The 14,324-nt window shown below is 43.6% G+C and overlaps 1 protein-coding gene across 1 annotated transcript in view; it reads left to right on the top strand.

The window, feature by feature from the left end:
• The window catches only part of LOC142586838 (plancitoxin-1-like), a 110,047-nt gene that overhangs the window by 73,577 nt on the left and 22,146 nt on the right, over window positions 1–14,324 (top strand). The window contains exons 4-5 of the mRNA XM_075697705.1: window positions 3,947–4,117; window positions 13,987–14,181. Coding sequence (XP_075553820.1) covers window positions 3,947–4,117; window positions 13,987–14,181 — 366 coding nt within the window. The remainder of the gene's footprint in view (window positions 1–3,946; window positions 4,118–13,986; window positions 14,182–14,324) is intronic.

The following is a 14,324-nucleotide window of genomic DNA, read 5'->3' as shown; positions in this document are numbered from 1 at the left end:
ATACATAGGCCATGGTCCCAGATTCTTTTCGTCCAAAGAGCACTCTATTATCTAATCGGCTGAGTTTACCATTAAATTACGTCGTTGGGCGTCAAAAAATGAGCACTGAACCAGACGGTGTTCTAGAGAGTCTCATCGCGCCCGCACAAATTGCACGTCGCACTGTTGGCCATTCCTATTCGGAATGAATAGGAATTTGTAAATATGACGCCCAACCACATGCGACACAGTAAAGTTGTTTCGCGACGGTAGAGTCCGCTAGTTGTAAAGTTGTCCGCGACGGTAGGCAGGCGAAGTCGTAATTTAGGGTAAAGAGAGTGCAAGCGTGAGGTCGCGAAACCCGGTGAATTCCATCGTGGAAGTGCGATGTGTCGAGCAAGTGATTGAAGTTGCCGCGCAGAATCTGTTCCTGAGAGTGGCATAGGCACCCGCTGATGATTAGTGGCTGCTGGAGCACGTAATAAGTGCACCTTGAGAATCCGCAAGTTCTGCTGCTATCGACATGGCATTGTGAGAGTATTTAAACTGCAAAGATGGAACAATCCGATGGAACATCCGATAGAACAACCACTGTTCCGGTGGAGCTGTTGGAATCGGTGGAGCCAAGCGCGTACATATGTGTGCGGCCAAAATAATACTCGTGCAGGTGAAGCAGAGACAACTGCTTCAGGGCTAGCGCTGACGTGTTTGCCTTCTTAGCAATCCCAAGAACTGAGAGGCAGACGTGAATTTGGCGGCGGCATCACAATGCCGATTTTGGGCGTTACAAATTTCTTTACAATTACAAATTTACAAAAGAAAACGAAAGCCATATCATTCCGGGCAAGGAATGTTAGCTGCTCAATGAACAATTGTCGTTCTCTTTCTAATAATATAATCGAAATATGGGATGTAAACACGATGGGAATCTTCTTTAACCAAGCCATGCTATGCAACATGCATATTCAACATCTAGAAACCAAGCTTTCTCGAACTGTAGGTGTGTTGACAAAATTGCACTTTATGTTGCCCAAATAAACTTAGCTGTTGATATACTATCCTCATTTTGACTCAAACATTAACTACTCTCATTTATTATGGCCGACTACGACAACAACAAATATTAGGCTAGCAATATTGCAAGAAGGTGCACTCAGAATAGTAGCTAATGTATCATTCTCGTCAGCCTCGAACAACTTTTCAAAGGCTTCAGGGTCATAAAAATTACGTGCATTTATGAAACGGTTCTTCTTCAGTTGCATAAGTCGCAAGTACATCACAGAATGGTATTCCTATGTGAGAATGCACATCTAGTGGTAAATTTCACTCATTACAAAAACGAGACATCCTGAATATACACATATTCTAGCACTGCCAAAAACTCTGAACAGGTTTTTTTTTTAACCTGAGTTATAAAAAATATATCGTATAGCGATGGTAGAACAGCATTTTTGCGACATACTTTCCTTGTAGTGTTCGAACCATTGCCGTCTCTTTATTTCTTGCTTTCTTTGTTACGACATTTGGTTTACTTTTTCTAGGTTGATGCCGGCACTGGCATGTTGTTTGTCAACACGTCTGTAAGAAATATGTGGCGCTTTGCTCCATTTATTATTTCGTGTGTTTTCCGCCGCTGTTGATGGACTTATTTGGGGAATAGGAGCAGTGTCAAGCTGCACAGCAGCGGCTTTCCTCCCCTTCTTCTCAGCTGTCTGACATTTAAGTGGTACCAGGTGCTCCGGTGTACCTGCATGTATGTTATTAATAAAAAAAAGAAAGTGTAGTTGTGCATTGCTTTTTGAAGTCCTACGTGCTCCTGCCCAAAACCGTTCAATGGAGTAGTTAGAGGTAAATTCGAGTTAGCTATCGCATATATAGAAAGTTATGTGCTATAGGGCCACTTTATAGAGCATGTGACTGTATTTTAGCGGTAAGGCATGCCAGAAGTCCGAGAAAATAGCACTTCCTCAGCTTCCCGCAGCCAGCATGCGCTGGTCAAAATTTACGCGTCCGAGGTCATTTGCAAAAAATTAGGACTTACCGAGAACTTGCTGGTCTTTTCCAATAAGCAAGTGCCTCTGGCCTGAGTTCGCGTCAAAGGCAGGCAAGTGAGAAAAAAGGAAACATAAGAAAATTAAATTCAGTTATAAAAGAATAGTGCCTCTGCAGTAAAAAAAAATATTAGCTACATTTTGTAGGCTAAATAGGCATTCATGAATTTATGGCACAAACATTAACGTTAATTTGAATCAAGTGTACGTGATCGAAAATGATAGCGAAATAATATTTTGGAGGGCAATCGTACACAATACCTTAAACATTACTTTAAGCTGACATTAAGAAACAATATTTGGAGATATTTCGCTTGGGTTGCCACGCGCAACAACGTCATCATGAATCTGAACATATGCATGGAGGCCCGTTTCACAGAGATACTGCAACAGTGACTTAGAAAATCTGTTGTCGGTTATCCATCTTCCGTAGTCTTCGACGTGATCACTGTGCGATTTCACACATATAAGAACACTTTCACGAATAGTCTTTGTCCCAGAGGACGTCCTAAGTAGGTGCCGGCATCCGCTGCAGACACGAGGGAACTGCACGCCGGTCACTGGACAATGCCTTCGTATGGTTGACCCCAAGCACAAGTGATGGCTGGTGTAAGGGCCGCCCCGGCCCGAAGCCTCCGGAGAGAGATTTCCTCCGCACGATAAACATTGTGGGGAAAGGAGCAGACACGAGGGAGGTTGAGGACACGCGTGTAGGATGAATTTTCGGGCAATGAGAACACAACGGGGGTCAGAGGGAAGGAAAAGAGGAAGAGTTACGGGTGTCAAGAAAGAGTGAGCAATGCGGCCTACAAGGTCATTGTGGTGGTCAAGACCATGCGTCTGCACTCAGCGGACAGCAATGTTGACACTTGTAGGCTTTGTGAATTTCGTGTATCTCCTCAAATACACAACGTTTTTGTTACTTGTTTCAGATGATTAACTACGCCGAGGCTCTTAGTATAGATGGGGGTTCCGTATATGTTAAGTAAGTTGACAAGGATCTCTGTCGCATCGTGTGTAACCTGCAGCTCAAATAATGAAGGGTCTGTAAATTCCGTTTGATAGCTGCGAGTAGCTTGGATCTCAGCGTGGGTCGGACTTGAGAGGGCTATTTGTCCTCCTTCTGAGTTAGCCGCCGCGCCCGTGTACAACACACAGTGTCTCGTAGGTACGGTCGTTTCAGTTGTTGCAATCGTTTGAACCCACCGGCGGAGCTGTGTTTTGTTGTAAGGCGAAATCCTTAGATAGGGCCCATGGGACAGAAATTTCACCGTCCGGCGTTGCGAAAACTAGGCCGTCTGGTGTTATGGCACCAAAATTGGGAGTCGAACCCACGACCGTTGGTGGTAATTAGGACGAAGTTCATTAAAACACAGTTAATTTGGGGGAGGTAATTAGGGCACTCGAACCTACAACCTTCGGCGGGAAAAACAAAAAGCAACAACGCATTAGAATAAAAATGTCAACTAATGTAATGAATATCTCGGGAGCGTGCAGGCTTTCGCCTTCATCCTCTTTAGCGTAGGCTAATGTGACTGCCAATTTTTTGTAGACGATTGTCCAAGTTCGTAGTCGTGGCACAATCTCCTTTGAAATAGAAATGGATCGCCGCAACTGTCGGTAGGCGGCATCTCTTGAGCTTTTTAACTAAAGGCTACTTTTGCTTGCTAGCAACAGCACCAGGTACAGAATGTCGACCATGTTCGCCAGTGTTTTGCATGCGAGTTTGAATTTTATTCACTTATGTTGTTGTGCCCATCTCTCAAGGTAACTTGGAAGCCAAGTGAGGAAAATTATAGACTATTTATGCAAATTAGAGACCTTATGCGATTTTTTTTCATAGTCTACCACAGATATGTCTTTGGAGCTCAGCAAAGAAAAAAAATAAGCCACTAGCATTCCTGATTATGTTGCAGGCGTGCTCTTGGCAGGTAAAGGATTGGACATGGGCGCAGTGTGGCTTCAGCATAGCGTTCCAAGGTTCGTGGATGACGTGAACAACGGTTATGAATATCCTGCCAACGGTCGAGAGAATGGCCAGCTGTTCCTGTGCATCACGTTTCCTCTGGGAACGGTGGAAAAAATATGTATGCTGTCAACGTTTGTATTTTGCTGCCTTCCTAAATATACTGGGTGCATAATTCGGACTTTGCCCACACACAAGTAGTAACACACAAAAGGACAACATGCATGCAGTTATGCAAAGAACATTCAGAGATAGCATTTTGTGCACCCGCGCCACTTTCACTTTCTCTTATTTGGCCTTGTCTATGCAATGAATAAGTAAGCGAAAAAGGAACGAGGTGCGCATTTCTCGTTTCAGCTGTGCTTAACGAGACTAAATGGGAATTAGCATGTCAATATAGAATGTGTGTGAACGCACATAACCTAGTTCATGCCATACTTTGTTTTGTTTTTATGGGCGTCTCAGTTACAATCATTTGGAGTGTGCCACAGACAGGCAATTTTGTAGCTGAGCAAGCAAAAGATGCGCATCGCTTAGGACGGCGTGAGTAATTGGAGTTCTGATGAAAGCACTTTTGACGAATGCGTCAGCGATCAAAAGCAACCGTGAATGGTCACTTATATCAGAATTCAATCCAAAACCCGACAACGAGGAAGAGAGCGGAATCATAAGCTGAGAAGATAGGTCACTCCAGAGGCGCTGATAGATAGAACAGGCAATGAATAGTGTCTTTAACTATAGCTAGTAGGCAAGGAAAATTTTACACCTCACAGATTACAATACGAGGTCACTGCGTCCGCATATGTGCGAAAACGTATTGCAGTACGATTGCAACGTAGATGTTCTAGTAACTAGGAACTACATGCGCTCGAGGTAGTCAAAAGCTTCTCTCCCGGCGCTTCTCACCTCGTTAGCTATTCGGAGGTGCGACATTCATTCAGCGATTTGCACCACTCACAAAGTTCTGCGCTATCGCTCTGGAAAAAGAGCTCGCTTAAATACGCCTACGTATCGCAGTCAGACAGCTTAGCTTTAGCAAAACATCCTGTTCTTTCCGACGAGTGCGTACGCCGTTCTATCTTACGTGAAGGGAGGCTAAGTGCAGGCTTGACGCTTGTCTCTTTTTCGTATTTAGCACACCACATTTACACTGTCGCTCTCGTAGCCTGCACGTTCGCCGAATTGAGGAAGGGCACCTACGTTCCCCTGCAGCTCTCGGACGCCCTACTTGTGTTGCCCAGCGCGTGAAATGTCTACCATGGACGTCTTGATAGGCTTTCGATGAAATATGCTCGCTCGTCTCATCACCTACTGATACGCAAACGCACTCTTTTCGCTATAATTTGATGGTGAAAAGGGCAGTTGTATCAGAGCCGAAATATTATTAAATCAAATACTGCCCCAGTGAGCAATACAAGCAATCATTCGCCAAAAAACACCTCCTTCCTACATATCGCAAGAGCAAGCCGACAGCGAGCATGCAGCCAATTTTTACTGTGATTCCACCAATGAATCTGTTTCCATATGCTATGTTGATGTCATATCAGATTGCTGAGTTTTATCAGCTGCTTTCGCATCGGTGTGTGAGCGCACCACTGAAGTTCAAGCTCCGTGATGTTGATATTCTTTAGCAGGATCCCACCGCCTCTACTTCAATACGTCTGTTTTCGTGTTGCAACAGAAGCGACAAATATTACATCTTGCCTGCGTAGCGTTCACCGCTTCTCCCGACTTTCGTTTTCAAAGCCATGGGCTCTTCTGTCAGCAATTGAATTTGTATGCGCTTTGCTATTAGTGCACAAGCTGTTCTTTTTTTTTTATCAAAGTTGGTGGACCGTAAAATATTTTCAGCCCGTCTGCCACTTTGATCATCTTGCAGTAGTGTTCAGTCAGACATCCTATTACTAGGTAATTCATTAAATTGTTTTACAGAAGAACTGTTAGTCTCTAGTTGGTCTGGATCTTTAGTGGCGTGTTCACCAAAAGGCGGCAGCTCGAAGGGGGGACTCTGTTTTAGTTTCCGCGTAACAGAATTATGTTTTCTCGTACTTTCGGATAACAATACCAAGCTATAGTGTCTTCTGCTTGTTTTTAAGTCGTCCTTTACACATTTTCTGACGCAAGTTATCTTTAAACATTTTTTTAGTTGAATAATGGACTTGCGCTTGGCGGACGGCCTTGGAGAATAAAGTTGTATGCTTTGTTCCCTCACACCTGCGTGCGCGTGGGACGTACGTCACTTGCGGGGGTCGTGCTTGCATAACGTCGTCCAACTGAATTCAACCTATATTTGACACCTTGACTAGCTTCTCTGTGAGTTGCGTTTTCCAGGTCCTGAAACGATGTCAACTCCATAACATCCAAAGGCCTAATTTCTGGCTGTATAGCACATGCGAACAGAAAAAGAACATTCGCTAAAAAAACATAGTGCAGGGTCAACTAGTATTTCTGCATGATCCATCTGCCAATGTGACTGGTAACTGTAATATAGCCGGCTTAAATGAGTTATAAGAAAGTTTCACTTTTAAACTTAATAAATGAAGAAATACCAGTTCGACGGCTGCTTTTCCACATTCCGGCGCATGAGACGGAGAACATTCTTGACTGTCCCACGTCATCCACAGTGACAGCTGTACAATGGCAGCTTCTTGAAGCTGTGGAGTTTGTTGAAGATGTGATGCTGTACAAATCTTGTGCATGTTCTTTGGTTGTAATAGAGTCGTAGTGGCACTAACGCATTTTTTTCAGTGCTGCTCTTTCTCACTGTCGTATGAAATTACTAAAACACTAATACTCTCATTTTATCATGTGGTTAGGTCATTTACAGTGGATTCCAGCCAGCTCGGGCTTCAAAGAGCAAGGCCACTCCCCTTTGCGCTACTACACTTACTTTCCCTCGTGATTTTTTTTGTGCCATTTTTGCATATATACATGGCTCTTTTCTTTCCATGGTTTGCATGCAATTTACCATCTCTCTTTCTGTCACTTCCTTTTTAAGGAGTTCAGCTTGTCTGTTGGCGCTTTAATAGACTTTGTGCTTGGTTGCCAACTCTGTTCACCTATTCCTGCATGCCGCGTCCACGCTATGGAGGGACATATATTTGTGCACTTTAGTCAGCCATTTGTTTTCATCCATGTTCCTTAGTCTTTCTTCAAAACTAATCTTGCTCTGCAAGTCTCACATTTCAAAAGAAGCCCAATGCATGTAACTTTGCACTCCCTCAACTGAGGTTTTGCCGTGGGCCTCTAGAGCCAGTCGGCCCACCGCTTTTGGTACATCTCGAACCCCGACAAGATTTCTGATATATAGCGCAGAATTGCACAAACGTTATAGGTGGCACCATTACAATTTTCCAAATTCGTCGCGCCATTTCGTATTTATGGTAGCCCCACAGTGCTTTGTTTCACGATTGCTACATTACGAGGCAAATACACACGCGGACATCTGTTGGCCTATAGCTATCGGACGCTAGGCGCCGTCTTTGCCGCATTCGATGCAAGTTATGCTGTGCAATGTGGCTTGGTGCTCGTGGGAAGTCGTCTTTATCGTGTAGCATTTGCCCCTTTTTATTTTGCTTCTATGTAAGCACGAACATGTACAGCACATCAGAAGCGCTCCTACACCGCTTACGACTCGAGGTGGCCTGCGCGTCCTATTCTTGCATCGTGCAAGAAACTGAGTGCATCCACTGTGGCAAAACGGCATCTTTTGTTGAGAACTGTCTCACTGAGCACCCGTAGCAAGACTAGCCGCGCGAGATCTTTCGCAGCCGGTTCTGTTATCCTCCGAGTTGCGTCCCTATTGGTTAGCCCTAGCAGAATGCTCAGGCTGCATACCTTTACTTATATGAATTACGGTAAGACGTCTTAGTGACTCAATATTGCTTGCCATACGTGGTTTAGGCCTTTTTATTTCATCTGGAAGTTTTCTGCTCATGCCAATGGTTCCATTCGAATCCTCGTGCTAGCAAAATACACTTTTGAATAGCTTGAAAAATAAATAACTTAACATTTCACTTGTAACTATGCACAAAGGGGTTGGCTATTTAAGTTAGTCATCAATTATTTGATGAAATGATCCCCAACGTTGCTGAAGAGAACAATATCCTATCGGAACCGTAGGCCGCTGAGGTATAGTTCTTGTGGAGCCTTAAGCTTAATTTGTTTTCCAATTTAACATCATTAACAGATACAAACTTGATGTGTGTAACAGGGAAGAGTTTGCACCACATCGCCTGACATGTTTTCTTACCAGTATTGTCCGCGCTTTGTTGAGTAATATGGTATCTTTAGACATGTGAAAGGAATGGCGGTTCAGTAGACGTAGGCAATACCGGAAAGATTCTGCCGAAACATCGATATGCAGTCGAAAATATGCAGGGCAGGGAGAGCATTTGAAAGAGACGGTCGACATTATCAGAGAAGCGCAACTAACAGCCGACCATACCACGGTGTGATACAATGAAACGCCAATAGTTACCGTAAGGAAGAGCCAATTCGAGAGATCTGTAGGTGGCTGCCTGGCTATCGGCGACATTCAATAAGAGCTCATGATCATGCTTGGGATACATAACCGTTCCTATATTAGAACGCAACCATATTATCCTCAGCAGCGCAAGAGTCAGTGTCCACGCGAGATATCAACAGTATTCGAACCGGTCAGTTCTATGAATATTTCTAAACGTTGTACTAGGCTCGTGATCTAAGCCATACTTACTGTGAACAACGAAAGCAAGCTATTGTTTTAGGACAAAGTGCTGCTAAAGTTGTGCCTTTAGTGATTTGCTAATCTTCTTTTTTTGCTTGATGTGGTAAATATCAATGTCAGCCTTCTAAGTTTATGACAAATGCTTAAGCGTAGAATAAAAAAGAATCCAACGAAGTGCTGCCGAAGTTATGCAAGTAAAACAAAATCCTATAATAAATAGAAGAGCTCTGCCTATATTTGTGCTATTGTCGGAAATTTTTTTTACTTGCATAATTTCAGCAGCACTTCATTGGATTTTTCTTACTCTACACTTAAGCATTTGCCATAGACTGCGAAGGTTCACATTGATATTTCCCACATCAAGTAAAAAAAAAGAATATTCGCTTTGGCCATATTTTCCTATTCCAGTGCACTGCATATCCAGGCTTGGAATGGCGCCTGACACAGGCATAAAATGCCGACAGCCAGTGGGGCTATGCTAGTACAGGTGCAACCATATTAAGAAGGTCCACTGAGCTTCAACAACAGACACTCCCTGACCAGACGAGGAGTTGGCCTCCCTGGTGCAGTATTCAGCCACTACCTCCCGAACGAGTTCTTCAATCAACCCACGGCCCTCAGTTCCCAGCAGCTGCGGTGCATCCGACGAAGGCGGCCGCCAGAAATACAGCGCAGCAGAGGGTGCTAAGAATCTCTGGACTTGGACTAGCCGCCTCTGGAAACTGAACCTGGCAACGTTCAACACACGAACCCTTTTGAGTGAAGCTAGCTTAGTAGGAGTCTTTGAGGAACTGTCAGGCATTATGTGGGATATTATTGGCATTAGTGAGGTCAGAACTGGTGACGCTTATTCAGTAGTGAATAACGGTCACGTCCTCTGCTATAGAGGAATCTCACATAAGAAGGAATACGGGGTAGGATTCCTAATCCATAAGGAAATAGCGGGCAACGTTGACGAATTCTACACTATCAATGAAAGGGTAGCAGTAGTCGTAACGAAGCTAAATAGGAGGTATAGGGTAAAGGTATTACAAGCCTACGCTCCAACCTCCGCTCATGAGGATGAAAAAAAAGGACAGTTTTATGAAGATGTTGAATTACTGATGAGAGAAGTGCAAACTCAGTATATACTCTAGTCATTGGCGACTTCAACGCAAACGTGGGCAAAAAACAGGCTGGTGAACAAGCAGTTCGTAACCACGGCATCGATTCTAGAAACACTAGAGGAGAGATGCTGGTAGAATTCGCGGAAGAGGAATCAGCTGCGAATAATGAACACCTTCTTCAGGTAGCATAGCAACAGAAAGTGCACCTGGAAAAGCCGTAATAGTGAAACAAGAAATTAAATACACCTCATACTGTCTGCCTATTCCAGCATAGTGTAGTATATAGAAGTGTTAGGTAGAGTAGAGGGCAGTGACCATAGGTTAGTGAGGTCTAGAGTTTCTCGCCATTTGAAGAGAGAAAATGAAATTAGTCAAGAAGAAACAGGGCAACCTAAATGCAGTGATGGTAAGAGAAGACGAATTCTGGCTAGTGCTTGCAAAAAATATTCAGCCTTAGAACAGAGGGATGAAAATGACATAGAGGTAATGGACGAAACCGTAACTAGACTGGCTTAAGAAGGAGCAGTTGACGTAGGAGCTAAGGAACCAAGGCAACCAGTAGGTAAGCTCGGCCAAGCAACGATGGACCTCATAAAGAAATGACAAAGAATGAAAGTGTCCAACTCAATAGATCAGATAAAATTCTCGGTACTGGCAAAACTGATCAACAAGAAGAAAGTAAGTAATATTCGACATTAAAACGTGACAAAGACTGATGAAGCAGTAAAAAATGGACACAGTATAAAAACAGTAAAAAGGAAACTTAGCATCGAACAAACCAAGGTGTATGCACTGAAAGAAAAGAAGGGGCTAGAGCTATTTCGACGATATAGGAAAAGCAACAGAAGATTTCTATACCAACGTGTACAGTACCCAGAGCAGCCACGCTACCTCCATTCGAAGTACTAATGAACAGGATACAAAGGTCCCTCCTATAACTAGCGATGAAGTTAGACGGGTCTTGCAAGACATGAACCAGTGAAAAGCGATAGGAGAAGATGGAATAACAGTCGATTTAATCAAATATGGAGGAGATATCATCCTTGAACAGCTTGTGGTCCTTTATACAAAATGTCTCACCAGTTCCAGGGTTCCAGAGAACTGTAAGAATTTTACCATTATACTAATCCACAAAAAGGGAGACGTTAAAGAATTGAAAAGTATAGGCACATTAGCTTCCGTCCAGTATTCCATAAAATAATCGACAAGATAATTTCAAATAGACTTAGGGCAACACTGGACTTTAGTCAACCAAGGTTTTAGGCAGGTTTCAGAAAGGGATACTCTACAATGGATCACATCCATGTCATCAATTAGGCCATCGAGAAATATGCAGAGTACAATAAACCTCTATATGGCTTTCATAGATTGCGAACATGCATTTGAATCAGTATAACCTCCTGAGACCCGGGATGCATTTGGGTGCACAGATTTTTCCCAAACTTTCAGAATAAATAAGTATGGTTATGAAGGTGAAAAGTGTTAAATGTTTTTTCAATAGCCGTGATAATTTCAGCTCAGCGCGATGTCCAATATATTGGACACTGGGATGCTACCCGGTCTTTCTTCACCCAGCGCGCACGTAATGACGTACCGCAGATATTACGCAAAACTCGTGTGCAAAAATATTTTAGTAACTCAAAAGGCAAAGTAGTCAATAAAGTACATAAGAAGAGCATTCCTCTGCTTAAAAAAAATTTTGCTCTTGTGTTCACTTCCCGTGGGCAATTTCAAAACACGTTTGTCCTTGGTGATGCAGAAGAAGAGGCGACATTTGGTGCAAAAGAACTTTGTTTTCATGTCGCAGCCCTGTAGTCTGCAACGGGCAGCTTTTGCAGTGTCTGCCAGTATTGAGTAGTGGGTAGTGCTCTTGGCGTTCTCGAGGAGACAGCCGAGCCAGCTTTGATGGCGGGTGCGACTCGGCTTCGTTCTCACTCTCCGTTTCATCCTGCTTTTTCCCTTGAGCCATGAGAGTCTCAGCAACAGATTGGTGCAACTGCATATATTTGAGAATTTCTTTCCGCTGTTTCTTTAGGGAGCGTATGTCCTGCCTGTTCTGCACCCGGAAGTTGTTGAGGGCAATGTCGAAGAGGTGAAAGATGGCTCTGATTGTCCACTTGTTGACGCCTGCTTTTATCATGTAGTAACTTATCATTCGGTCTGCCTTGTCAACACCGCCCATGTTGAAGTTGTACATGCGAACAATATCTGGTAGAGGGACATTGATATGTTTTTCCCTTATGAGACCACCTGCGACAGTAGGTGGCTTGCGGGTCCAAGCCATGGATTGAAAAAAGAAACGTTATTGGCTTAATTCATCAGACACGCGAGGCCGGTCCCCCGAAGAAAAAAAGCGACGCGATTTCGTCCACAAGCCGCCAAACGCCAACAGTACTCGCCTGCTGTTCATAACAAGGCCATCGCAAAAGCGCGGTCAAAATAACCGGGTTGAGTCCTAGTGTCCAACGTAATGGACACGCGAAATCAAAGGAAGAGTAAAAAGAGGTAAGCGCGCCAACAGTTAAAATTTTGTATTCTGCGCGTACGCTGTTGTATTAACTTTAATATAAAATCAAAGATATGCCCTAAACGCAGGTCGAAATACGAGAAACAGTGCTTACTTCTCCGGCAGCTGCCGTAAAACGCCGCGCCGCTTAATGCCGCCATTGTGAAACTGTTTCGGCGAGAATTTGAACAATGTATTTTCATCAATGCTGCATAGATGGCGCAAGCAGGTGTCCAATAAGTTGTACAGTGCGGTTTTATGAGGATGAAAGCCTTGTCACAGGAGTACTGTCTCATATCTGAATGTCCAATATATTGGACAAATCCCCATAGCGGGGTCTCAGGAGGATAAATACCAGCAGTCATAGAGGCATTAGGTAATGGAGGAGTACAGGATTCATAAGTAAATATCTTAGAAAATATGTACAAAGATTCCACAGCTGCCTTAATTATCCACAAGAAAAGTAGAAAGATACCTAAAGAGAAAGGGGTCAGGCAGGGAGACACAATTTCTCCAACACTATTCACGGCATGCTCTGAAAAAGTATTCAAGCTATTAAACTGGGAAGGCTTAGCGGGAGGATCAACACCGAATATCTCGGCAACCTTCGGTTTGCAGATGAAATCATCCTGTTCAGCAACACTGGGGTCAAATCACAAAAAATGATTGAGGACCTTAAGAGAGAAAGTATAAGAGTGGGGTTGAAGATTAATACGCAGAAGACAAAGATAATTATTAGTAGCCTGGCAAGGGAACAAGAGTTCGGTATCTCCAATCAGCCTTTAGAGTCTATGAAGGTTTACTTTTACGAAGGTCAATTAGTCACAGAGAGCCCTGATCATGAGAAGGACATTTATAGAATAATAAAAATGTCTTGGTGTGCATACGGCGGACATCGCCAGATCCTGACTCGAAGCTTGCCACTATCATTGAAAATAAGTGTATACAATAAATGTATTCTGCCGGTGCTTATATATGGGGCAACAACTTTGCTCGAGAACAAGTTTGGGACCGCGCGAAGAGCGATGGAACGAAGAATCTTAGGCCTAGCGTTAAGAGACAGGAAGAGAGCGGTATGGATCACACAGAAAACGGTAATATCGGATATTCTAATTGACATTAAAAGAAAAAAATGGAGCTGGGCAGGCCAGGTGATGCGTACGATAGATAACCAGTAACCAGTGGACCAGATAACCAGTGGACCAGTAAAGTTAAAGAATGGGTTTCAAGAGAGGGGAAGTGCAGTCAAAGACAACAGGAAACATGGCTTGGTGATTAAATTAGGAAATTCGCAGGCGCAAGTTGGAATCGGTTGTCGCAGGACAGGGGTATTTGGAGATCGCAGGGAGAGGCCTTCGTTATGCAGTGGACATAAAATAGGCTGATGGTGATGCTATATTTCCATAGGAGCTTACAGATAACCTACGATCTTTACTTATAAAGGCTCCCTTTATTCAATGCGTGGTCATGCTATAGGCATATTCATTCTGCGTGCGCCATAGGTAAATAAATAAATTGCGCACACTTTCATACCGTGACTCAAATAATGTTAAGGCAGGTTCCTCTTACGTGTCCGGCCATGCGAGAATAAACTTAGAAAATATGAATTTTTGAATTGTTAGGCCGACTGACAGTTGTACAACATTGTATTATAAAAACACATTTCGCAGCATACCACCTTCAAGTCCAGGGTGCCAACGTGTACCAGACACGCTACCTGCCGTGGACGGACGCATTCCCGACATTTTCTGGGTTACTGAAGAGGAATTACATGAGGAAGTTTCACGACCTACAAGTCGACATTCTTCTAACCCGAAAGAAGAGACCCGTTTTGGCCATTGCGAAGTCGCCGAAATGGAATAAAGGTACAATACGCCGTGGGACATAAGTGTCTCTTTGGTTTTCATAACGTTTTAGTGGTGCACGTCGAATCTCAGTTGAGAAAGTAAAGTTTACTAGTATAGAAAGTCTCGTATGATTACGGTGACGTTGTTCAAAAATGCTCGCC

The sequence above is a fragment of the Dermacentor variabilis genome, chromosome 7 (assembly GCF_050947875.1).
Source record: "Dermacentor variabilis isolate Ectoservices chromosome 7, ASM5094787v1, whole genome shotgun sequence".
Taxonomy (NCBI): Eukaryota; Metazoa; Arthropoda; class Arachnida; order Ixodida; family Ixodidae; genus Dermacentor; species Dermacentor variabilis.
This window is presented reverse-complemented; position numbering and strand designations above follow the sequence as displayed.